Raw genomic sequence first — 26,661 nt, forward strand, 5'->3', positions numbered from 1 at the left:
AAACCCCTTCGTCTGAGGCAATGTAGCGGACCGGCACGTCTTCGAATGCGGCCAGCACACTACTGTCGACCAGCTGCTTTTGATACTTGTTTCTGTTAAAGTTTTGTTTCTTAGTTTCAATTTAAAATAATCTCCTATGCAAATATTTCATTCGATTGTTTTCATAACTTCAACATATCTACATCGATAGTAACGAATAAAGGTTACACTTCTAATGATGATGCACGATAGCGGTACCCGTGTAAATTATTCTAACTTGTAAGGCGTAACTGTGATGAACTATTTTGTGTTAAAACATTTATTTTTATGTTCGAATATTTTTTTATATCATTTCGGGCAAACTTTGAATGAGTGGATTTAAAAGCATGTATGTATTTTGAAAGAAACAAAAGAAAAAACAATCCCAAACGAATTTATTCAATTATATAACTTGGTTTGTAACCTAATCTTCAAATATCAAAACCGATTGGGCGCATCGACGATTCCACATTGTGCACAGCACACAAACACGAAGTATTCCACATTTTTAACGAATGCAAATCGTCTGTAGCTGCCCTTTCTTTTGCAACTTTGATCAAGGAACACAAAACGAAAATGCCTCCTCGTTTTTCTTGTAACGAGTTCCGTGAAAGTTGAGCTCTGATATCGAAATGGGTATACACATTCGAACTTTCTAATGGGTTAGTTCAAAGGGATACGAGTACAATTTGACTAAATTAATGTAACTATAATACTTTTCTTAATACGTTCACTCCGAATTGTATCTGTTACGGTGACAATGCATTCTTGGTTAATGAGTAGAAGATACATTATCATCACAACTAACAGATAATTGTAGATGTAGAGGTACTGTAAAGTATCATCAATCATCACACAGGTATTTATTACTTAAAAAAAGGCACCAACACTTACAACTCTATAAGTACTTCTTAAACTGAATAAATATTTTTTCATTATCATTTTCATTATTTTTTTCTTTTTTCACATCCATCACTGTCTACTGACTGTTTGATAACCTTGTTGGACCAACATTAGGATATCTTTTAGTTTCACAATCTAAATCGCAAAACATAACATGTCAAGACTCAAATGTGTAGAATAAGATTATAGTTTCACTATGCAATCAACTTTAAATAGTTTAGGTTGAAATTATTAAAAGTGAAATAAAAATACATACAAAAACACTGATGAATTACATTTCAATAAAATGTAGGTACTCAGATACAATTGGTCACGTAAGTGTTTTACTGAATAGTGTATCTAATGAAGCTACTTTCGGGTCTGAGTGTACGCTGCACTTCGACTTTCGAGTGGAAGTAGAACAAAGCCGGGTAATCTTGAATTCTGCCGGTATTTTTTGCGTCTCGCGTCCGTGGATATTGTCTGAGCCGCTGCAGTATACATATCTTATGCAGTATCTCCGCCGTGCTACGACGTATGTGAAACAATCGGATGACTTACGTTTTATTTGTATCTAACAGGCCTATTCGGATTTCGAGATAATCACAAGATCTTGAGACGATTTAGAGATCAACTAGATCTACATTAGATATCGACTAGATGTGACTTGGATATCTAAGTCATAACTTGTCGAAATCGTTCAAGAGGACCTCCAGAATCGCGGAAACGTCAAATTTGACATAGGTATCTATCTTACAAATATCTTTAAATTATCCGTATCGTAACTTGTTGAAGTCTAGACGAAATCTAATTCATTTTCCGAATCGAGCCGTTAGTGTCCTGTGCGGTATACACGGTGTAGTACTTATATGCATTCTGCTTGACTTTTCAATGTAGATAACACTGATAGATGAAAAGGTACATATTATATTAATGTACAATTTCTTTTCTATTTCCTTAAATATTTATATTTCTAATGAAAGAGGCTACATGTCCATCGTGGTGCATTGGAAGCTTATAAAATTATAAATCTCAAACTATATTTGTTACTTAAGTTTTTGGAGCCCACCATTTTTTAATGCTCTTAGGTAGAGTTACAGTAGAAACTTGAATATACCGTAACCCAGGTTTACCCAAGTGGGTAGAATGGGCGGTAATGGCTTAAGTAAGGTTTAGGACTTGAAAATCCTTAGAAATCGATAAAATGTTAATCATTTATATCGTCTGCTTGCAAACTAAAATCGTAATCAGTGGAAAGGATTTTTAAATATATCGCCCCTTGATTTATACCATGGCTAGTTTAAGTCGTATCACACATCATGTACTTTGCAGAATTTGTACTATTGTTCCACTGTGCTGACGTTTTCCGTTGGTCATACTGCCGTATTCGAACTTCAAGATATTCACAAGAGACGACACGTACTAGATCCATTCTAGATACGTTATAGTTTAGATATCAACTAGTTCTCTTTTGCACACGGAAAAAAATAAGCTCTAGCAAAGTACCAATTTGGCTTCGTTAAAATTTATTAAGTTGAATACAACCAAGACTTATTTCAAATGCGGAATAAAGCTTTGTGATTGACAAATAAGCAATTATTGCTGAACGTTTTTGGTTGTTAATAACCAAGTACTAATTTGTTTTCAAATAAGTGTCTTAGTCAATATGAACGCGTGTTATTTACTTTTAATAAATTTAATTGCATAATTTTACCAACTTACGTTAACCTAGCTGACTTCTTTGATTTTAACAACGAACTTTGCAGGCTCCCTCCGAGCCAAGTCACTCGGTTGTAGACAGCAAAAACATATTTATTTCTAGCCATTTCATTTTCTCAGTGCAGCGCAATTCGGGCAACCAATGTCACTTTTACGTTAGATAGAGTAAGATATATATTAGATGTGAATTGGATCTCTAAGTCATATGGAAATCGTTCAAGATTATCTCCAGAATCGCTCAAATGTCAAATTTGATAGGTTAGATCTTAAACATATCGTTATCGTATCTTGGTGATGTCTAAAAGATATCTAATAGATGTCTATTTCAAAATCCGAATCGGGCACATATTAGGTAATGCGTACTATGACGGTTACCTCAATACCTAATTGATAATTATATTACTGTTTGAATAACGTTTTCTGTGCTGACCTGAATGCTCTTAGCTGAAGAAAGGCCGCTCTGAACAGCAACCACCCGCCTTGGCTACACTTATTAAAATGCAATAGAAATTCCTGCACAATCTGCTCTTTATTAATCCTTACTACTTCGTGTGGCTGCATTAAAGACGATCGAGACTTTATATTATAAGTTGGTTTTTACGTCACCTAGAAGAAAAGTTCACTTAACCCCTTCTATGCATGTAACTGCTAAAACGATACCTACTTTAGATGTTTGTTCAGTCAAAGAGTTATTCCCATCACTATCAAATAATTTACATAGTTAATAATAAAGTACATCAACAAAGCCACACACATAAAACTTAGCCACGATTTGCGTTTTTAAAGCTAGTATTCTACTCAGAATTTTAACAAAATTTAGTTAAAAATATAATCATTAATTTGACGTCGTGCTTATAAAACGATTAATCAGCTCAAAGGGTTAGATTGACGTTTTAATCCGATATTGATGGTCTATTACTGAGAAACAACTTAATCTTCAGACTTTCCCCAACACTGAGCAGCGGCCATTAGTTAGATTGTCAACGGTGAACTTTCTTTAATTTTTCTCCCCGAAAATGTGAGCAGATTTCCTTCGTTTTTCGAACTAGAGCATAAAAATGTGGAAGCAAAGTAACTACCTAATTTAACGAGGCAAGTTGTCGAAGGTAGTAAATTTTGCAGATGCAACGGATCATATCGAGTCGTAAATATTTGCGCATAATCTAAAAATGGCACGAGTTTTATTATTATATGATATAATGTATATCTAGAATGTGTTAGACGTTGACAATACTCTGAATTGTATAAAAATGTATGCCAAGTGAGGATCTATTCATTTATTTGAACTTTATTAGGTATCATGTTTGTTTTTAATTATGGTTTAATGGACTTTTATCAATAAAATTTAAATATTCGAATACGAACAGATGAAACATTATCTGAAGGAATTTTATCGGCACATATTTGGGTTATTAAATGTTATAAAGTGTTCGTTATAAAGTGTGTGTGTTATGTGTTAAATGTTATGTTATGTTATTGACGATCATAATGTAAATTCATATAGATTAGCGTAAGAATAATTTATACTGTAATTTATCATTATGAAATAAATAAACTAACTAACTAACTAACTATAATTAAACAACGGGTGATTTGTAAGGTGTCATTAGAGACGATTTAATGCAGTAAAATATAGAGGAACGTCCTGCAGGCGTATTATGGATTGCTTTATCCACGTGTGATAAAATAACTGTCACTTTTTATCACCGCGGGATAGAAAGTGACGGCCACCGTTTTATCGCGCTATCACGTAGAGAAGAACGACCATCATATCCGTACTGGATCCATTTTGTAGCGACTGGCTGAGACTAGGTCTAGGACTAGGTCGAGTGGCGATGAACAGGGAAGTCCTTTACTCGGCGGGACCCAAAATAGACCATTTAAAACACCTTCCTTATGTCTACGTAAAAAGGCTTTCGTCTAATTGCAACAAGAACTATAAAGATTAAGCGGCCGGATTGAAAATAATGCGTTTTACATTTTCGCAGCGCCGGTATCTGTGACATAAAGCGGCCTGTAATTTATTCTATTGCTGAAAGGGTCGGGTAGGGTGGGAATTACCCAAGGTGGGTGCTAAAGGGTTAAGCCGAATGTACGGGGTCGCGCCGGCAACTTTGTTAATTTATGCGCTTAAAAATGTCAACTGTGAATTATGACGCCAAAACAAATTTCCTATGTATAAATGCTTTGCGATTATCGCGCTTCTATTTTATATTGAAATAGACTACTATTATTGGTATGACGGTCTAAGATTTTATCTATTGACTTATGTAATAGGGGCTGTCCATAAATTACGTCATCGATTTTTGACGATTTTTGACCCCCCCCCCCCCTATAATCATCCAAAAATCATGCTTCAAATGACCCCATTTCCTCCTACTTCATGCTACCGTCATCCGATGTCCAGACCCCCCCCCCCCCCCCTAATTTGAAATGACGTAATTTATGAATAGCCCCATAGGTAATAGGAATACTATATCTTGAATGTGTATTTTGATACATTCCTCACTGAATTGATTGTTTAGCTGTTGGTCATGTACCTATATCTAGAAATATTTGATTTACAGCCGTATTTTTTATAAAATCTACATGTTTAATATTTGTCTTTATTATTAGTTGTTTCACATCTACCCTTAAGATTTGTAACTTGTACTGTTTCCTTAATATTTTGAGGCGAGCAATATTATATTTATTATATAAAAATATATGATATTGTTGATATATCCTAATTTAATCATTCGTATTTACTTACAAATACCTTAGTCAATCTGGAGATTGAAGGTAGACGATAGGAACAAGTTGTATAAAAGACTTATGCATCTCCGCTAACGAACTCATACCTACGTTACTCCCAAAGACACTTGACAAAGACATATAGGCACATATAACCTACTTAAAACCCGTCTTATTTTGATTCCCGATCCGCGCATTTCAAACTTGTCAGAGCTAACAATTGAGGAGTGCCGCGACGGAGATAAGGCGGGAATTGAAACAAGCTTGTGGGGGAGCGAGGGAATCGTCTCACTCATTATTTAAATATCCACAGGTACCTTCTAAACCTCTTATCTTATCAGTCACGTTAATGCAAATACTAACCTTAACATATGCAGCTTAGAGCTCATATTTTAAAATAGGGCTGAGATAATAAATTGTTTGAAAAGATAGGACTTGTATGCTGGCTGCGTTAAGTATCGCGTTAAGCGTTATAACGCCATTGTAGTGTTGATTGAGTTGTTAAAAGCATTCGTAATTGTTCACGTTATCAATAGTAATATGATGTTGACTCATCAAGAAAGCTCCTTTCACGGCACGGGTCGCACCAACCATTCCAGTAATCGATTAGATAACGTAGACAAGGACGCAATCAGCTGGCATTCGTCATAAAAACTTGGATTTCGAAATGTCTAGGAATTACGTCTTGTCATTCTATTTTAATACAGGAAATGCCAAGGCCTTGAAAGTTTCACTTAACTTAGCAGGTCATAAAATGTATGCATTTTCTATCCTAAACAGAATATTAAAAGTTATTTTTTTTGTTGCCAGGCATAGCTCATCAGTTAGCCGGCCTACCGAACGGCGAGTGGGGGGCGTTAGCGCGGCACTACCCCCCTCCCCTGCTACCACCACACGCGCACTTCACCCCGCATGTGCTACCACCCCATGCGCCTGGGCATCCTCCACAGGCACATGAAACTGGTGAGCATCAACTTGTTACATGCTTACAATTATACTATCTCTTATTGGAGGAAGATTTATATGTAGAAGTATATGACTATATACACGATGGCTAAAAAATAACTGCACTCCCGTTGCCAGGGAGGTTTTGGGATTATACTGAGCAACTTTTACTATGGGACCAACCCCAAAATCGCGAAACCAAAACCTCCCTGGCAACGGGAATGCAGTTATTTTTTAGCCAACCTGTATATGGCACGCTTAAAATATAGTACTATATAATTTATCTTTCTCAGATGTGACATCCGAGAACCCTACAACAGTGCACGCGCACAGCACGACTAGCCCCGCAAACTCGCGGCCGAGCTCCCCGCAGAGCGACGATATCTCCGTCACGGCGTCCATCAGCCCGCCGCCCGACGACCGTCCAGGAGCCTTCACCTCCGTTACCAGAACCAGGAAACCCCTCCAGCCTCTACCAGCACCTTCCAGCCTATTCCACAGCGCGTTAGCTGCACAACTGTTCCTAAATTCCCCTTTACTACCGACGCCGCCAGCGTGGCTTTACTCGCAACTTTACGGTGGCTACGATTGGTGGCTTAGACCACCACCCCCTCAAGAAGATTCCAACTCCAGTCCAGACAGAGAAGAAGAAGCTAACTCCACTCCACCTGGCGGTGGAAAAAAGAGACCTGCTTCACCGGAATGGACGGAACAAGGGGTCAGGACGCGCAGCAAAGCATTGACTACTTCCGAACGAAGACCGGTCGATGTGTGGCGTCCGTATTAAAACAATTTTTATCTAAGGACTCGTGACAAATACAGGAAGACTTTAGTGTTCGGCTCGCTAACCGTCCGGAGTGATAAGTGTGTGGACAACCGGTTATAGATGTTAACGGTGGCTAAATATAGTGATTACTGTCGATAGATGGTGTTTTACGTTAGATAAATGAATGTGAACTTCAATTGTAATGTTTAACGAAATTGTTGACTGTATTATAAGATAATGCAAAAATGTGTAAATAAAGTTATTAAAATTTTAAATGTTTACTTAATTACGAGTAAGTGGCGTAATTGAGTTTTTGATAAATAATTGCAGCTCATTTCGATGGCAGCACGAGAGGCAAATACTGTTTTGGATCGGACCTATTATTATTCAGACCGCAGCGGGAAAGCGTCGCTTGGCCATCGGATCACAATATTTTATGGAAAATATGTATGCAACAAAATTTAAACACGCTCAAATAACAGGAGAAGGTTTTAACTGCATGACGAAAATAACGATCCTGATTCCTGAGTGAGTAAAAAAAAGTTTGTTTTTGATTTAAACAGAAAATGGATAGGTATTAACACATTCACTACCCCCGACGCACATGTGCGTCCACCGTCATACAAATTTGTTCCTAGGCCACTCCCCCTGGCAGTGAATGCGATAATGTTTACCTTACAAAATAGATTGTGCCTTCTAGCATAGATACATAGGTATAAGGTTAATTATTAAACTGTGCCCACATATAAGAACCTTGTATGTATACTCAAAAACGCTTAGAATGTCTTGCGCTACCGCGCGCGATTCTATACTTGTAGTCACTCTTGACATAATTAGGATTGTTCAATTTTTTTAATGTTCTATTTCGAAAATAAAATAAAAATGGGGGTTTAAAAAATATGAACAATCATAATTATGGAGTCGCGCGCGATAACGCAAGTCATGCTAAGTGGTCCAATAACAACTGTACATATGTATACGCACTGTTTAACTTTTTTGCCGGCACGTCAATTAAGTAATAAAGTGTCATCAATGTCATGTCAAAAATTGCACGCAGATGACGCAGACAACACGTAAAACATATCGTGTCGTGTGGGTGTGGGGCACGAAATGTACTGACTTTATATGAAGTCAATGGCGGCGAAACGGTTAAAAAAATGAAAGGCAAATGTTGTATAAGTATGTTATTTCCATTTATTAAATCATACAGAGATATCATATCAAAAAAATATGCGAAATGAACAGTGTTTCTAACGTAATTTTACTGGGTTGAGAAACGAAAAAATCTCACTATGCCAATTCGTACAATCAGACTCAAAAAATAGTCCGGCACTCAAGAAAACCAACATTAGTGCTATAAATTACAAGAGCTATTAGGCCTACAAGATGTATTAGGCCTAATACAAGACGGTTTAGGCGAACAAGAGGTAGGCCTAATAATACAAGAGGGATTAGGCGTACAAGAGAGAGTATGCCTAATACAAGAGGGTATAGGCGAACAAGAGGTAAGCCCAGTAAAAGAGGGTGTAGGCGAACAAGAGATAGGCTTCTTACAAGAGGGTTTAGGCGAAGAAGAGGTAAGCCCAGTAAAAGAGGGTGTAGGCGAACAAGAGATAGGCTTCTTACAAGAGGGTTTAGACGAAGAAGAGGTAAGCCCAGTAAAAGAGGGTGTAGGCGAACAAGAGATAGGCTTCTTACAAGAGGGTTTAGGCGAAGAAGAGGTAAGCCCAGTAAAAGAGGATGTAGGCGAACAAGAGATAGGCTTCTTACAAGAGGGTTTAGGCGAACGACAGGTAAGCCCATTAAAAGAGGGTTTAGGCGAACAAGAGATAGGCTTAATACAAGAGAGTTTAGTCGAACTAGAGGTAGGCTTAAAACAAGAGGGTTTAGGCGGACCAGAGGTATTAGCCCTACAAGAGGTAGCTGACTGCGCCATTCCTTTACATTTCCTGTCGATGAATTGCATTAACTCTATCACTCCACAAAAGACTTCTTTTGCTGTGGGGATGATCCGATCTTTGGGTAAGAGAAACCGGTGTTGCTTGCTTGGTAGTTCGATCATGTATGAGTAGGGGATCTTAGCGCAGCCATAGCTCCAATCTACGCTGGTTCCCGCTGAGTAGTACATGATGTCCTTAGTGCTTCCAACCTTGTATGTGCGCCCGTTCACAGCGTGTATTGCCTGAGGATAGGTTTATTTTAAATTAGAATCATTCGGAGCTTCACGGTTACTGTACAAATAGGTATGTGCCTGCGTCTATTATCATTATAGGTCAATATCAATATACTTCTCTTTAACTGGTAAATAATAAATCATCATCATCATCATTTCAGCCTATATACGTCCCACTGCTGGGCACAGGCCTCCTCTCATGCGCGAGAGGGCTTGGGCTATAGTCCCCACGCTAGCCCAATGCGGATTGGAGACTTCACATACACCTTTGAATTTCTTCGCAGATGTATGCAGGTTTCCTCACGATGTTTTCCTTCACCGAAAAGCTAGTGGTAAATATCAAATGATATTTCGTACATAAGTTCCGAAAAACTCATTGGTACGAGCCAGGATTTGAACCCGCGACCTCCGGATTGAAAGTCGGACGTCATATCCACTCGGCTACCACCGCAAATAATAAATAAATAAAGTAAATGGCAGTCTGAGGAATATAGCCTGTCCGATTTCTAATATGACGTTCGCCATATATTTTTACTATGGACAGACTAACTATATTATCGTAGTATATACTGGACTATAATATGTGAATTAAATAAAATTCAGCCTAATACGTCTCAACCCCCTAAATTTCCCCCTAAAATCAGAAATAAGCAGTTTTGACTTATTCAAAGTGTTAGTGATGGTACTTGCCATAACTATTCCAAATTTTAGGTAGGTACACCTACATCAAACGGTCTTTGAGAAAAACGTATTTATCCGATTTGTAAGACCGAAGTGATCCCATAAGAGCACCGTGAACAAAGTTTTGTACGGTGCTCTAAAAATTGAGGAAGGCGATAAAATACCACTACTTGTAATGTTAGCGAAGATTCTTCTAAGAGGTTGGGTTGAACTTTAAATGGCAAATCTTGCAACTACTTACCTACGACTTTGTGAAGATAGGAAAAGGATAAAAATTAATGATTTCTTCATGCATACCCGAGCCATAACAGTGCCTCCCTCAAGTAGTTCCACGTATGACGGACAGGGATCGCTAGTGTAGCCCCAAGGAAAAAGAATAACTTCACCGTAGCTGTGGAGCGAAAGGAACGCCTTGAAGTCTGCTTTACACTCGTGAATCACCTTCTGAAAATTGTGAAACGTTCATAGAGTCCGTCCAAGCTAACTGTGCACTGTAGGCCTAGCACATGATTGGCGCGACACTTATCTCGTGGCGAGATACTGTCGCGGCAATCGTGTGCTAGCCCGGCTGATTTGGCAAGGTACAGAGAGTAGGAATACCCCCCTAACTGTCAAATTCCCCATAACCTTGACATTGTCGTTGCCAAGTAGTTATAGAGTTATCTTAGATGGACTTTAGATTAGCTTTTGGCAATTACTAATGACGATGATTAGTATAATGACAACATTTAGTTGCAATCTAATAGGTAGGTATCATTAAAATAAGATTTTTTTTCTCAATCAATCACCTTTATTGCAGCGGTCTCTGGCTCCGAGAAAGGCTTTGGTCCACGGTAGAAAATGCTGCCAGGGTCTTCAGACGAACCGTCTTCCCCTGCCTGTCCCCAGCCGATACTATTGAAACAAAGAAATTTTATGATCCCTCTTAAATAACGATATCTACTCCAGAAAACTACTCATAGAAATGGAAACGTTCAAATGAATTTTGACTATTAGATATTTTATTAAGTATTTATTTTTTCTCTTTATTTATCTTAGGCTAGCTTTTCATAATAATAATAATATGGATATGGAATTATTTCCTCAACAACGAGTGTGGGATGCATCGTGATGTGGTGGCAGCTGACAGGGGCCTCACGCCGCTCTCCTTGGCGAACGAGAACTGGCGCAAACCTGTAGTACTAAGCACCGAGGACCGCAAGGCGGTATGGAAGGATAAGCAGCTACACGGGCGGTTCTACAAGGCCCTCATGGGGCCCGATGTAAATCTACCTGCGTCGGTGAACTGGCTACGATTCGGGGACCTCTTCGGAGAAACCGAGGGTTTTGCCTGTGCAATTGTGGACGAAGTTATCATGACGAATAACTACCGGAGATATATCCTGAAGGACGGTACGGTCGACATTTGTCGGGCATGCCGCCGTCCCGGAGAGTCACTCAGGCATATTATCTCCGGTTGTTCTCATCTTGCTAACGGCGAGTACTTGCACAGACATAATCTCGTAGCCAGAATTATTCACCAGCAGCTTGCTCTTCTATACGGCCTTGTGGACCGTGAAGTGCCGTACTACAAGTACTCACCTGCGCCAGTTCTCGAAAATGGTCGTGCCACGCTCTATTGGGATCGGTCTATCATCACTGACAGGACTATTGTTGCCAATAAGCCTGACATCGTGCTGATAGACCGATCGCAGCGCCGGGCCGTGCTCGCCGACGTCACCATCCCCCATGACGAGAATCTCGTGAAGGCCGAGAAGGACAAGTCCAGCAAGTACCTAGACTTAGCTCATGAGATTACCGCCATGTGGGATGTTGACTCGACGATCATTGTTCCGATAGTCGTGTTAGCGAACGGTCTCATAGCAAAGAGTCTCGACCAACACCTAGAGAGACTCTCGCTGGGTGGTTGGATCAAGGGTCAGATGCAGAAGGCGGTAATTTTGGACACGGCGCGTATAGTACGTCGGTTCCTCACTCTGCGACCCTGACCACCGGCAGCTTGGGCCAAGCCCCGCTGCCGGCGGCACCCTAGGTTAGGTTTTTTATAATGTGTTTATATGTATTTTTTATTGTTTTGTAAGTGTTTTTATATTTTACTTTTATATTCATATTATAACAAACCTAACTTAAGACGAAAAATAAATAAAGAGATAAATAAATATGGATATAAAAGTAAAATATAATAAGTTGTACAAAAATAATACAAAATACATACAGCTGGCTGGTCCAAACCATGACGTCCAAAAATGTTTTTTAGATTCCTCACGTCGTGGGCTATCAGAATATACCCCATGTATGTTAGCCGATTTTTCGTAGTTTTCGAGTTATGATTTTTTTAAACTTTTAACTTTTGTTATAAATTTCCGGGTTTCCCATAGCTCACGACAGACGTGAGGAATCTAAAAAAATTTTTTGGACGGTAAGGTTTGGACCACCCTGTATAAACATATAAAAAACCTAGCCTTAAGGGTGCCGCCAGCAGCGGGGCAAGGCCAAAGATGAGCGGTGGTCAGGGCCGCACAGTGAGGAACCGGAGTACTATACGTGCCGTGTCCAAAATTACCGCCTTCTGCATCTGACTCTTGATCCAACCACCTAGCGAGAGTCTCTCTAGGCGTTCGCTGACACGACTATCGGAACAATAATCTCTCTCGGACTATCATTGTTCCGATAGTCGTGTCAGGGAACGGTCTCATAGCGAAGAGTCTCAACCAACGCCTAGAGAGACTCTCGCTGGTTGGTTGGATCAAGAGTCAGATGCAGAAGGCGGTAATTTTGGACACGGCGCTATGAGACCGTTCGCTGACACGACTATCGGAACAATGATCGTCGAGAGACATTATTATTTATTATTATTACTAGCCAATATGGTGTCCCCCTGTTGGGCAAAGGCCTCCCCCCTCGATCTCCATCTGTCTCGGTTTTGAGCAATCTCCGGCTAGCCGTTAAGATATGCGTCAAGGTCAATTGTACAATAAAAAAAATGTATAACCAGGATTCAACCACAAACTAAGTGCAACCGAGTTACTTGCCTTACAAAATTATGGAAGATGAAAGAGGTACAAACTAGAAACATACCTGAAGTTCCTATTGAGATCTACTCCCGCGCACTGTCCGTATTGCGCTCTATTTTTACGCCACATTCGATCCGTGGTGTGAGTGTACACGTAGCCGTCAGGGTTCACCACTGCAAGTATATACCTGAAAACAGGCACACGCCTTGCTAACACTTTTTTTATTAATTTCTATTGTGCAGTCGCCAACAGATATATCGGAGCGGCCGTGGTGATCAAATATATCTGATCACGCACTCTGCACCTAGACTATATAATTATATCAGATGGCGACTCGACTGTACCTTCTAACTAACTAACCGTAACGGTTGTTTGAATGAACGTCAGTTACAGTTTAGAATGATTCACGGTTAGTTTCACTAGACTTATATCGATCTTATATCTTCAGTTACCCGTGAACAAGATGCATGTAACTGCGTCGATATATCGGGAGCTCGAAAACAATACAAAAGGTAATCACGGTCCATATCCCGGTCGATATAAGTCTAGTGAATGTCAGTTACAGCATTTATTAGTAATTTGCCTAGGACCAGGGTCGTGACTTTGTAGTATAACAGTGTAAATAACCCAAAGCAAGGCAACTAGTCCCTGTTGGCTACATTTGGCTACACCGGCGCACACACTCGGAGGCGTAGATGTCTTTGTCTCCATCTAACCAGACGCCTTTATTGTGTTCTAAAGTATATATCGCTAGTAGGAACCTACTAGTCCTTGTTGGTCACGCTCTCGGGCATCTTGTTGAACTTCTGGACGATTTCATTAGCTATGTATGTGGTCACGGCGATGCTGACCCACTCGCGCGCGTGGATACCTCCATCCAACCAGACGCCTTTATTGTGTTCTAAAGTATATATTGCTAGTAGGAACCTACCAGTCCTTGTTGGTCACGCTCTCGGGTATCTTGTTGAACTTCTGGACGATTTCATTAGCTATGTATGTGGTCACGGCGATGCTGACCCACTCGCGCGCGTGGATACCTCCATCCAACCAGACGCCTTTATTGTGTTCTAAAGTATATATTGCTAGTAGGAACCTACTAGTCCTTGTTGATCACGCTCTCGGGCATCTTGTTGAACTTCTGGACGATTTCATTAGCTATGTAATGTATGTGGTAACGGCGACGCTGACCCACTCGCGCGCGTGGATACCTCCATCCAACCAGACGCCTTTATTGTGTTCTAAAGTATATATTGCTAGTAGGAACCTACCAGTCCTTGTTGGTGACGCTCTCGGGCATCCTGTTGAAGTTTTGGACGATTTCGTTAGCTATGTATGTGGTCACGGCGATGCTGACCCACTCGCGCGCGTGGATACCTCCATCCAACCAGACGCCTTTATTGTGTTCTAAAGTATATATTGCTAGTAGGAACCTACCAGTCCTTGTTGGTGACGCTCTCGGGCATCCTGTTGAAGTTTTGGACGATTTCGTTAGCTATGTATGTGGTCACGGCGATGCTGACCCACTCGCGAGCGTGGATACCTCCATCCAACCAGACGCCTTTATTGCTTGGGCAACCATTTGATATCGTCAGGAGCTGAAATTGAAATGGTAAGCATTTTTGCTGAGTCAGTATGTGACATTCGGTATTCAAACAGCAACACTCCTAACTGCACATCGGTGAACCTTATTAAGTTATTACAAAAGGCATAAGGTCCACCGATGTATAGTTAACAGTGTGGGCGATGGTACGACCGTTTATTTCAATGCTTGACCATAGTGCATAATCCGGTTTTGATATACGGTCGTGTATGGAATTAACACTAGACGGTTTTAATTATTTTAAAATTAATATTGCTTAAATAGTTAAAATAATTATTGTACCATTTCTATATGAATGTAAATAATATTTCTGGCAGACTTGTAATCTCATTGTCTTTTAAAATACCTAATTTATTATAATTTATTACCAATAGACGGGTCTATCGGGAATTTATTTTATTACCTTTAAACCTGTGTCGAAACGTCGGTAAATAAAGGTGATAAAATAAATTCGCGATAGCGTCTATAATCGTGAGTTAATAAACTTTGTTTTGAGTTTTGATTCAAATTCGTGCCTATAAAATAATATTAAAGTCGTTTAACTAGGTACCTTGATATCTCTTCCTTCGCAAGTCCTCCCGATGACACAGGTATGGCACAAGTATGGGTATGTTTCAGCGAGTTTGTCCATAAAGTTGTAAATTGTGCGCAGGCCGTGGTAGCTTTTCCAGTTCATACATCCGCCTGCAAGTTCCATTTTCACAGGTAAGCAACACTGAACCACTGGCAGAAACTCGTAGTAGATTGAGTTTTCTGAAGAATCTGCAACTTGACTTATGCAACTAAGTAAAATAAATAGAATGACTTCACTCTGGTAGAGATGTAGAAGATATGAGTAGACAATATTGACTCGCTTTGTTTAAATAGCTGTTCTCTGACACATAGCTAATTAGCGTTAGTTGTTATCTATTGTTCCTACTCTATTTAGTACCTGAGTGGCCCTTTTTAAATGGGATTTTTGCAGACGAACGCTTAATGTCACAATGAAACTTAAATCTTACGTCAGATATTTTAAGGTTGGGATTACTGCAACATATTGCGATCGTAACTTTCAGTTTGATTATTGTTTGGTTCTAAAAAAATCTGTCGTGGCGTCAGTATTTTGATGCTATTCAAAGTAAATCTGCAATTTGCATGTTCAAAGTCTAGGAACCGTGTATGTTTGCATTAGATACCGGTTTTAATATTTACAAATGTTTATGTTAATGTTTACAAATCTTACACGACGACTGATTGCTTGACTGATTAGGCTGCACAGTAGCACTGAAGTTGATAATGATAGTGGAACCCTGCTACCGTAATTTAATCGTGTCAATATCTCTGATAGAGTAGGATATGCTCCTCTTGTGAAAAACCACCACCACTTGGAATAATAGGAATTATCGCACCTAAATTTACAATACATAGTGTTCAAAAATGCTTACACGGTGTATCCTTCGAGTGACCAGGCCGCTCAGTCGTGCTGAGGTTGACAGTGATTGAGGACCCCTGCTCACAACACCTCAACTCATCCACGTCTCTGATAGAAACGGAGAATGGTATGCCTCTCTCGTGCAGCATGGAGGCCACTTGGGCAACCCGCGGCTTGTCCACGAAGAAATCCATCGTGCTTCGTTCTTCCTTCCATATGTTTATCGCTAGAAAGATCAACGTTATGCGATGAAGACAATTAATATATATGCATCTTTTTAGATTTAAAGTCTTTTTAGTTCTATGTCAAAAAGTAAAATTCATATCACGAATCAAGCGCAATAACATACTTACCCTGGAGTAACATTTTTAGGCTTCTAAATTCCTATCTGGTTATTTTATCATAGTCATAGTCATATATTTATTAAAAAAAAAACAATACAGGTATTGTGTTTAAAATACATGCCTTAAAACTAAAATTATTAAACACTTAATAAAATGTACAGATAATAATATCCGACTGCTGATTAGCATTAATCGATTATCTAGTTAAATATTTAATTGATTATCTATAGTTAAATATTGCTACAAATAGGACACGGATTTAACGCGATTACCGGAGCTGTTAATCCTATTCCTCTAATTAATGATTAGAAAAATTTACCTAACTATAGTCATTATCATTAACAAAGTATGAAAAGAAAAAATGCGCTTAATCATTTACTTATTTTACTGTAACTACATAATCGAAATTATTATAAACTGTTATCGACATAACTGTTATCGATATGTAGTACCTCAACTCGTTAGTAAAAAACTAATTTATATAATGAATCCCTACACGATAAGAAACAAAGTCCCCGCCGCGTCTGTCTGTTTGTTCGCAATAAACTCAAAAACTACTGAAAGGATTTTCATGCGGTTTTCACCTATCAATAGAGTGATTCTTGAGGAAGGTTTAGGTGTAAAATTTGTCAACCCGTACGAAGTTATTGAATATAATAGTTACTCATACCGTGAAATACAGGACAAGTATCATATCTTCTTTAACAAATTAGCCATTTAATTTTGACTTGCTTTGCTTATCGATCACAGGTTTGTCGATGTTTCATTTTCTCACTCGTTTTTGTCAGGAAAATTTACTAGAGTTTGGACCACGCTAAGTTTACCTCCCAAGTGCTACACTAAGCGCCACTTGCACTATTCCGGGGTTAACCGGTTAAACCTTGGTTACCAGTACAATTTGACACTGGGTTAACGCTTTAACCATTTAACCCCGGGTTAGTGAAATGGTGCAAGTGGCGCTAAGTAGCTTATAGGGATATGTATAGAGAAATTAATTTTCACCGGCAAGTTTGCAAAGTTAGCGTAATCAAAGTGGGGGATGCATACAGACTCTGTATGCATCCCATACATAGATACGACATTTTTCTTTTGATTAACAGAATAAGATACGAGTTTTTTTCAAAGTGCCGATTTGTATTGTTATTGTATTACAGAGTTGCCTTTCAACTTTGAGCATCAGTGTGAGATACGAGATTTTTTCAAAGTAGGTACCTAGTTACGAAATGGGAACCTACCACCGCAGTTATCGAGTGACCTCACGAAACATTTTTGGCCGTCGTCAGTGAACTTCACTGTCCATACTTGAGGTTGTGGTGGCGCCACTTTGATATCTTAATAAAACGATACTATTACAATTGTTTACTGTTTTGATCACTTGAAATTTGGAGCCTATTGGAATCGTAATGTTTTTTTCTTTCCAATTACATTGATTTTGATAAAGATTGTTGTTTTAGTGACTTTTTCATAGTGACAACTTTTGACATGTTGTCATAAAAGTTGCTATCAAAGAGTATAATAAGTATGTATAGTAATGGTTGGTTGCTATAGTCCAACTATAGTCTTTTTCAAACTCGAAAGGTAGGCTCGATGCAGGTCAAAAAGCATTCTCGATTAAATTTGCAAAGGGCATATAATCGATTCTATTGGTGATGATTTATATAACAACTGATATAACTGTTCATATAAGCTGATATAAGTGAATATACCTTCACAATTGGCGACTGAAACGATTTTACACGAGCTTAATCGATTCGATCGATAAGTAGAGTCAAACTCTATTGTAATTGAGTTCCGTAACGTTGTACATAATGAAACTCAACGATTTTAAAATTTATCTTTAATTTTATTTTTATAACATAGTAATTTTATTTTTGATTTGTGTCTATTATAATGAGATCTATTGAGATTCAAGCAAGTTATGTTTAACAAGGATTGGATACCCTTCGCGTTTGAAAAAGACTGTAGAGATTTCAACTTAAAAGTGTATTAAGTAAAAGTATGAATAACAAAAGTAATATACGATAAAAATACTATAGTCCCAATCAGGATTAGTTTCCCCTCTGGGTTGAAGGGTCCGATGGCAGTCGCTATCGTAAAAACGAGTGCCTACGCCAATTCTTTGGATTAGCCAAATGGACTTCAGGCTTCCATAAGCCGTGACAAAAAAGCCGACCCAGCGCCAGGAATTTGATGATGATGTCTCGAATTGAAAATGTAGTTTATTGCAAGATCTCGGCTAAGGTATTCAGAATAAAATAAGTTACTACTGAAATCTTTATTGTTTTAGTTCAAAATATTAACAGAGTTTCCGATACATTTTATAACATATCTGCCCGCGACTTTGTGGATGAGGATCTTGATGATATAAGGTAAGGTAAGGTAGGAAGGCCTTAGACCACTAATTATCTGCATACAAAATTCCATCTGTATCTGCTCAGCGTCTATAGACAACAGACAGACAGAGTTTCTTTCGCATTTATAATATTAAGTAGAGATAGGGAGTGTATACTGACTAAAATCACTTTACTATCTTTATCACTCGTATTCACATTTTCGGGTCTTCAATAAAGTTACCATCCAAGTCATAATTATCAACAAACTTCATCAACGCCATAATGGCACTCAGAATTTCTTTGCCTGTCTCTTCTATTTCTATCTGTGGTAATCTAAACTTGTGTTTCTTGCTTCTAAGCTCTAGAAGGTAGCAGAAGGGGATCTTTGCCTCCCCGTAGCTCCAGTCGCAGCTGGTGCCGGCGGCACCGTACATCACGTCACGAGAGATGCCTACCTTGTATATGTTTCCACTTGCCGCATAGATCGCCTGTGAACATGAGAATCCAGCATGATATAATAGCATTTACAGTACATATATTATGGTGCTAATTTACCGCCCTAGTGGGGTAACTAGCACTATGGACTGTAGGGTAATTCGTCAGTAACTGGCCGGTAAACAAAAATGAATTTTATTCACCTATAAACAGAATTCATTTTAGTATAAGGCGGCTAGTTATTGAAGACTGGCCAGTTATTGAAACCTTATACTAAAATGAATTCTGTTTATAGGTGAATAGAATTCATTTGGTGGCCAATTACTAACAGTGGCCAGTTACTGGCGAATTACCCAATCTAGTATTCGTGCGTATGTCGAAAATTTAATGGGTCATATGTAAAACGTTGTACAATACACGGACGAAAAGGTAATTCTTATTCAATTTCCTACTTTTCGCACGTATACCGTAATGTACTATTGTATACCAAACGGCAAAATTGCGTGGCCACTTTATGAATGAATTAATTCATAATGAGTCCATGGAAATTTGCAGCTGTATGTTTAACGATTCATTGAGACGACTGTAGCATGTGAATATAAAAATAACTGCATGATAATTGATAGTGACGGAGTATAGACTACGAGGCCAATTCAAACTTACCTACATTTGTGACATCAGGATGATGTAATACGTGCTGTACACACTCGTCGAGAGAACCCCAAGACAGGCCGAGAACGAGTGTGTACATGCTGCTCTTCTCGCCTCGCCGTTACTCGCCCTTCTCCGATTGGATCGGAGCGGTGCCGAGAGGCGAGAGGCTCTCGACGACAGGTACAGCCGACACAAGTCGCTCGTGTATTTCACTCGTACTTGTCCGTACATGTATTAACGCGAGCTTGACGCACGGGCGGCGGAAATAATTTATATATAATATTAATGTTACAATGTAAGTTTGAATCGGCCTCTATATTGCCGGCGCTTCTCGAGGAGTATCAACTTATGGCGTCTCCTCTGTCACTGTCGACGTCATGCTACAATGTTCTGACAGATGGCGTTAGCTACCTAGAACACAATTACATAGTTAGGAATCTACATCGCGCTTACGGAGTTTCAAATGTCACTTAGGTACTATAGACGCCACTAACTCGTTACTTAATACATATATAAGACTGGGCATGATTATTTTGAATATCATCACTTGGATACCTTAGACATAACAGTGGCCCCTTCTAATAGACGGACGTAGTCCGGGCAGAGCTCATCTCGATAAGCAAATGGAAATAAGATAACTTCTCCGAAGCTGTGCAATGTTATGTATACTTTGAATTTAATCCCGGACGATTGCAACATATCCTGGAACAGATAAATGATTTAAACACATACATAAGGAAGACGACATTTCAAAAAGAGAGAAGCAGATAGATTATGTGATTTGACATTTTGTAAATGACTGGCATATAATATTGCATCAGTACGCGTTCTGTTTGAATATATCGCTACGCAAATAAGCGAGGAATTGCAACATTTAATTATTTAATGCGTAATATAAAACAGGTGCAGCATCGGCGGGCAAATCCTGTTTATCGTATAATCTCCGCGCCGTCCGGCGCCGACACGAACCGGTATCTGACGCTTAATTGTGTCCACTTTACCATTATAATCTGTTTCTGTTGCTACGAAAACTACTAGGATACTAAGTATTCGTTTCAGCGCTCTCTGCCATGGATCCATGGAATGATGGAGTAACCTGGCGGCCTAGCCAAGGTGACAATCGCTTGCGCTTCGATTGTCACCTGGGCTAGGCCGCCTGGTATTTATCATTCCGTAAACTCGACCACGTGGTCGAGTGGGAAATATATAGGTAAGTACAGATGTAAAGTGCTACTTTTTCTCTTATTTTTTCTCACTATTATACTAGTACCTAGTCAACTGTGGACGTATTGTCAAGTCATGAAGTCACCATATACCTATATAGTACATACCTACTAGAAAATAATTCCATAGGTTAGTTATAGATACTACTACCGTAAAAACATGAATTGTAGTATTATTCTGTAGGCTATTATCTCGTGTGAAACTAAATGGTAAACTATAATAATATAGGATAGGTACTCTTGTGGTCAAATTCTGAAAACTTACTCTTACAGCTCTAGATTCCGGTTCAGAAAATGGGTGAGGACCATGGTAAAACGGACTCTTTGGATCGTTTGATGAGCCTTTACAGCCCCAACCGAAGCTAAAAAATATTAAATACGTAATTACTATAAATGTTGACTTAAAACTAAACCGCTCTAAACCGAAATAATAATGAAAATGCTTTCCCTCCAGTTCAAATGATTTCGTAGGCATACCATAAAAAATATCTAGTGCGTGCAACATCGTGAAAGGAACGTGTATATCGTCAGGTGTCAAGCAAAATTCATTAATGGTGAACCATATTAGTACTGCGCTAAGGTTGATTTTTATTTAATTATTGTTTAGTAATGCGAGTTTTGATTGTCACCTGACGTCCCGGACGATGTAACGTATGCAACATCCACTAAATATATTACATGTTTATTGTATTTCCTGACATGATTAAGTAAAGCACTATGTATACATCGGTGGAATTAAGAATTTTCTGATTTCGATCTTTTGTTAGGCCTCGGCAAGCTTCGTCCTGACATCTAGGTACCTCGTCAGAAACTACTTTTCTTTCCATCTTTCGGCAACAATGTACTAACGTAGAACATGAGGGTTTTATAGTATTCCAGTTTAAATTATTACAAGTAAAATAACTCAGATGATTGTATACCTAAAATTCCTGTTAAGATCAACGCCCAAGCATTCCCTTCCGTGCCATGCTTTGTTTTTGCGCCACATACGTGAGTTAGTGTGAGAAAATTCGTAGCCGTCTGGATTCATTACCGGGAGGAAATACCTAAGACAAGTCAAAGGGACATATCGTCGCTATACTTACTCAACCTCGTATCTGCAACACTCATTTGATGACAAAAACACCCGTATTCCGAATGAAAGAAAAGCGACATTTCCATCAAATGATTGTTGCAGATATGAGGTTGAGTAAGTATAGCGGCGATATTTTACACAGGTATTTGGAAAATAATCAGATTGCGTGTTTCTCTCCAATAGGAAAGCATTGACAGCCGAGTGGTGAGGCTTCCAAACATTTGTCTTTCAATAATCCCAGGTCGTACAGTCACTTGCAATAATATGCTACTCTTCGAAGGCCGCAAAAATATCTGACACAATCTTATTTGTAGAGCCATAAGAGCGTATCACATATTTTTGCGGCCTTCGAAGAGTAACATATAATTGCAGGTGACTGTACCAATGAGTTCCTCGGAGCTACAAATTGCCATTTAATATTTACTATTTGCTCTTAGATGAAGAAAACATCGAGAAGAAACCTGCGTATAATTTTGAGGGCATTTAAGGGTGCATGTGAAGTACTAGTTCATAGGTATTCCGCATCGGATTAACATGTCTCCATATCTTAGGTATTATAACCCCAACCGTTTTTTAAGAGGGAGTTCAACTTTGTAAGCACAGAACGTTCAAGACACTTGCCAATCCTTATTGGTTATGGAGTCAGGCAGCTCATCGAAGTTTTTGACGATGTAGTTGATAATGTACGTGTTGACGGCGGGCGCGATCCACTCTCGCGCATGTATGCCGGCATCGATCCACACGCGGGCGTTCCCAACGTTACTGTTGGACACTTTCAGAACCTGGAACCACTACTTTGTTAAAAACTGATGTGTTTGTTCATTGTGTAAGGGAGTCCATCAACGTGCACACTAGCGCCACTGCTAGTCACCTGCGCCACCAATAGTCGTGATTGTTTAAATTTAACGACAGGTATTTAAAAAAGGGGGCCGCTACGTACTGTATTGTGTATTTGAGTACCTTTTGTATACATCAAACTAGTTTTTATGTTGCTGGATTCGCCAATCTGTGCGTCCAAAGTTAAAACGGCCGTTTTTGTTTTGAGTTCATAGATCGACGAATCCAGCAACATAAAAACTAGTTTGATGTATTCAAAAGGTACTAAATACACAATACAGTACCAAAGAGAATATATAGTATAGAGGGGTCCTGTCATAGTCAATTTTGTAGTCACAGTAAATTTACTGCCATCTACCGACACACGACTAAAACTCAAAATGAAAACGTATAAAATTATCAAAAAAATTATTTATATGGATAAATGATTTTATTATTTTTATATCATTTTGACCCATGTTCATTCACTGATATCCATGTGTTAAAATTGTTAAATATGAAACGGTGTTGTCACGCCATCTAGCTGAGCATAGGCCAAAGGTATGTGCGCCATCTATCCGAGAATGACTTTTTCTTGATTTCCGATGCACGTTTTTTCCTTAGACTTTATTCATCTTATACGAAGTTACATATGTCTTTGACAGTACGTAGCGGCCCCCTTTTTTAAATACCTGTCTTTAAATTTAAATAATCACGATTATTTAGCAGTGACGCTAGTGTGCACGTTGATGGGCTCTTAATAATTTCCCCGTTTTAAACAAGTAAATTGGTAATTTTGAAATATATATTTCTATTCAACTAGGTACTTTCCTACAGCTCCAAATCGCTTGTCAGTAGAGGTAAAACATTGTGACGCAACCTGCAAATACATTTATAGGTAGGTACGTATGAGAAGCCCTATCTGTAGTAGGTAAAGGTTAAAATATGTGAATAACAAATTACACAGGGCATAAGAATTCGGCAGCGACAGGCGATATTATTTTGGAACGTATTTTGCTCCTGGATAAGATGGATAATATGTACTATGAAATTTTTGTTGGTATCTGTTGATTATCTCTAGTAATGAAAAGTAATAATTTACTTTAATGTATGCATTGATGCAGTGAGAAGGGTAAACGAACCGTAAGATCCCGGTTTTCTATTGACGATCCGATGACACCGGTAGTGCAAATAGAAGGATAGTTGTTCTGCATATCATCCAAAAAATTGTGTATGGTGTTCAATCGATGATAATCATTCCAGTCTAGTTGAGATGCTGTTATAGGGTGTAGAAAGGAACGGTTTAAAAATAACACCATAACTCGTGAAATTTGGTGCATTTGAACGGGGTAATTTTGAATAACTGTAATATATACTAAACTGAACTAGTATTACTTCATACTTTGGCGACACTTATGGTACTTACTGCAAAACTTACCAAGGCAGCTTGTTTACTATCGCAACAGTAGAAAGTGCTTCTAGTCTAACTACGATATTGGGGTTATTTTTAGTTTTAGATGCTGTTGAGTTAATGAGAGTTGACCAAAAAATTGCTATTATACTTCGTTATATTTTTTTATATAATACTTATATATAAAGATCATGACGATATGTAAAAATATCTTCATTATCTTACCATTTTTAAATACATCAGACGGCCGGTCTTTTTCCCAGTCCACATACCGTGATTTGATTACGATTGTTTTAGTGTCATTCGTCTTGCTAGCAGGACACTGATCACTTAAAACTGTTTCGGTAGCTTCGTGTGGACAATGTGTTGGATTCAAATCAGGTGCATCCAAACTATATTCGCCAGCAGCCGAATCTTTTCTTTGATTTCGATTTTTGTTGTAAAAATCCATGTAACGTGATTTTGTACGTATGTTCTTCCATGGTTTTTCTTCCAAATCTATATCGACACAAGAATTTGTTGGCGAAACACACATAGTTAATTCGTTTTCTTCATCTTGACATTGATGGTTAAAATCCGTGTGACGAGGTTTCACGGAAGGTTTTTTAAACTCTCCTTCACCACAAGAATGTGACGGCGAAACACTTTTAGCAAATTCTTTCTTCTCATGTCGACTTTGATGGTTAAACTCCATGTTACGAGGTTTCATGGAAGAGTGTTCTTGGAGATCTTCTTCTTCTTCAATATGTGTTAGCAACTGTTTCATCGGATAGTCTTCATCCATAATGTATTTGAATAATCTTGATCGCCTGTCTGGATCGTCGTAGTACTGAGTTGGTGGACGTGGGTTGATGACGTAACAAGCATTATCGATTTCTTTACTGGAATTATACTTGTCCTTCTTACTTTTGTATACAGCAATAGTATTAAAGCTTTCAAAATATGACTGTTGTGGTGACTGGATTTTGGTTCTAACGTCTTCCATCGGTTCGTTTTTCGTCTTAAGAAAATCCATATACCGTGACTTCGTATCGTTTCGCTTGCGCTTCATAATCGTCTGCTGAATAGGACTTTGATCTTCACAGTAGGATAATGGCATTGGAGTTGATTCGCATAATGACCAGTTTTGTGCCATCATAATTGAATGAGATAAATGCGAGCAACACTCGCAAGGTGCCGATTGTTCTCTTTCCTGTAGATCTTTATAGTAAAAGTCCATATATCGAGATTGTACTTTAGGCTTCTTTTCTACCAAGTTTTCTTCATAATTGTAGTAAGAATGTGGCGAATAGTTGATTGGGCAATTATATTGATCAATAATAGAGTTGTATACCTTAGATTGGGTATCCAGATGTAGCTTATAGTTTCGGTATGGTGCATGGGGGTTGGTCAAGGCATTACAAGCCTGGGGAGTCTTTTTCTTATTGTTCCTTCTGAATAGTGAAATTGTGCTTTCGTCCTCTTTTACGTATTTACCTTGTTTCTCCATTTTGTATTTTTATCGTTTTTCTCATATGTTGTAATGGATGGATGAGGATTATTATTTGGTATTGATTACTTATGGTTCACTATTTCATGTTAGTATTTCCAGGAGTATATAACTTAACACAAAACACTAGGCAAAAATGCTTGGTGTTAAGTTATTTTATAAATGTATGGCTTCATGTTGTTCCGAAAGGAAGGCGGTTGGTATTATCCATGGCGGATTTTTAATAATATTATGCGTCTTATTAATAATAACGAAGTAATTTTAGTATAATAATATGTAAACAAGAGAAAATGATATTGACATAATATTACTGTCAAATAATTTCGACGAAACGTGACGTGGTGTATAAAGGCGGCATATACCTATTACTACTATTACTAAGATAAAGTCCATGCTTACTCCATGTCCATAATATAATATAATATTAGCTACTTGAATATGGTCTAAGAGCTAGCTACGGAAATAGGTTTGCAATATATAGAGCAACGAAACTCCTTTAGTTAGTGTGCCATACTATCATTATTAATTAATCCGGGCGCCTGGCAGCTGTTCAGCGGTGGGTGTGAGAGTGGTTGGGCAATAAAGGACTTGTAAAAAAAAATTCAAGGTGTGCAATTTATAGAGGGGACCGAAAACGGGACCTTATACTAATAAAATTTGACCCAGTAAATGAGATGACTTCGCACTTATTCGCGCATCTTGGACGTCACCTGGCACTACTTATCCCCCAATTAAAACGCCTGGCCATGTTATATTCGAATTAAATACATAATTTATAGCTATTATATCACACCAAACTCAGAGCTCTATAAAATTGTACACCTTCAATTTATTTGACACCTCTCACACCCATCGCTGAACAGTTGCCAGGTGCCCGAATTAATTAATAATGATAGTATACACTACAATACAAAACAATACAAATGCGTTTATTTCATT

The 26,661-nt window shown here is 38.6% G+C and overlaps 2 protein-coding genes across 2 annotated transcripts in view; one reads left to right on the forward strand and one right to left on the reverse strand.

Annotated features, from left to right (window-relative positions):
* LOC134797662 (runt-related transcription factor 1-like) overlaps nucleotides 1-7,338 on the forward strand; it is a 45,474-nt gene extending 38,136 nt beyond the window's left edge. Inside the window, exons 5-6 of the mRNA XM_063770005.1 lie at nucleotides 6,163-6,315; nucleotides 6,591-7,338. Coding sequence (XP_063626075.1) covers nucleotides 6,163-6,315; nucleotides 6,591-7,084 — 647 coding nt within the window. The 3' untranslated portion in view covers nucleotides 7,085-7,338. The remainder of the gene's footprint in view (nucleotides 1-6,162; nucleotides 6,316-6,590) is intronic.
* Nucleotides 7,339-8,264: 926 nt separating this feature from the next.
* Nucleotides 8,265-25,985, reverse strand: LOC134797337 (uncharacterized). The gene is made up of 13 exons (XM_063769558.1): nucleotides 24,459-25,985; nucleotides 23,965-24,098; nucleotides 22,628-22,788; nucleotides 21,852-21,977; nucleotides 21,197-21,293; nucleotides 20,264-20,410; nucleotides 18,834-19,107; nucleotides 15,977-16,168; nucleotides 14,200-14,395; nucleotides 12,996-13,118; nucleotides 10,706-10,811; nucleotides 10,215-10,361; nucleotides 8,265-9,245 (listed from the first exon to the last, which is right to left on the reverse strand). The coding sequence occupies exons 1-13, from the start codon at nucleotides 25,720-25,722 to the stop codon at nucleotides 8,418-8,420; spliced, it is 3,795 nt and encodes a 1,264-aa protein (XP_063625628.1). The 5' UTR covers nucleotides 25,723-25,985; the 3' UTR covers nucleotides 8,265-8,417.
* Nucleotides 25,986-26,661: the final 676 nt, after the last annotated feature.

This window comes from Cydia splendana, chromosome 15, assembly GCF_910591565.1.
Source record: "Cydia splendana chromosome 15, ilCydSple1.2, whole genome shotgun sequence".
NCBI lineage: Eukaryota > Metazoa > Arthropoda > Insecta > Lepidoptera > Tortricidae > Cydia > Cydia splendana.

Excerpts from the sequence above, each read along its gene's own strand:
- LOC134797337 (XM_063769558.1), bottom strand. The coding sequence starts at position 25,722 with ATGGAGAAACAAGGTAAATACGTAAAAGAGGACGAAAGCACAATTTCA. Across the intron at positions 14,396-15,976 it reads CAGCACGACTGAGCGGCCTG|GATGCCCGAGAGCGTCACCA; the intron begins GTCACTCGAAGG and ends AAACTTCAACAG. Across the intron at positions 10,812-12,995 it reads GATCTCAATAGGAACTTCAG|TATCGGCTGGGGACAGGCAG; the intron begins GTATGTTTCTAG and ends TTGTTTCAATAG.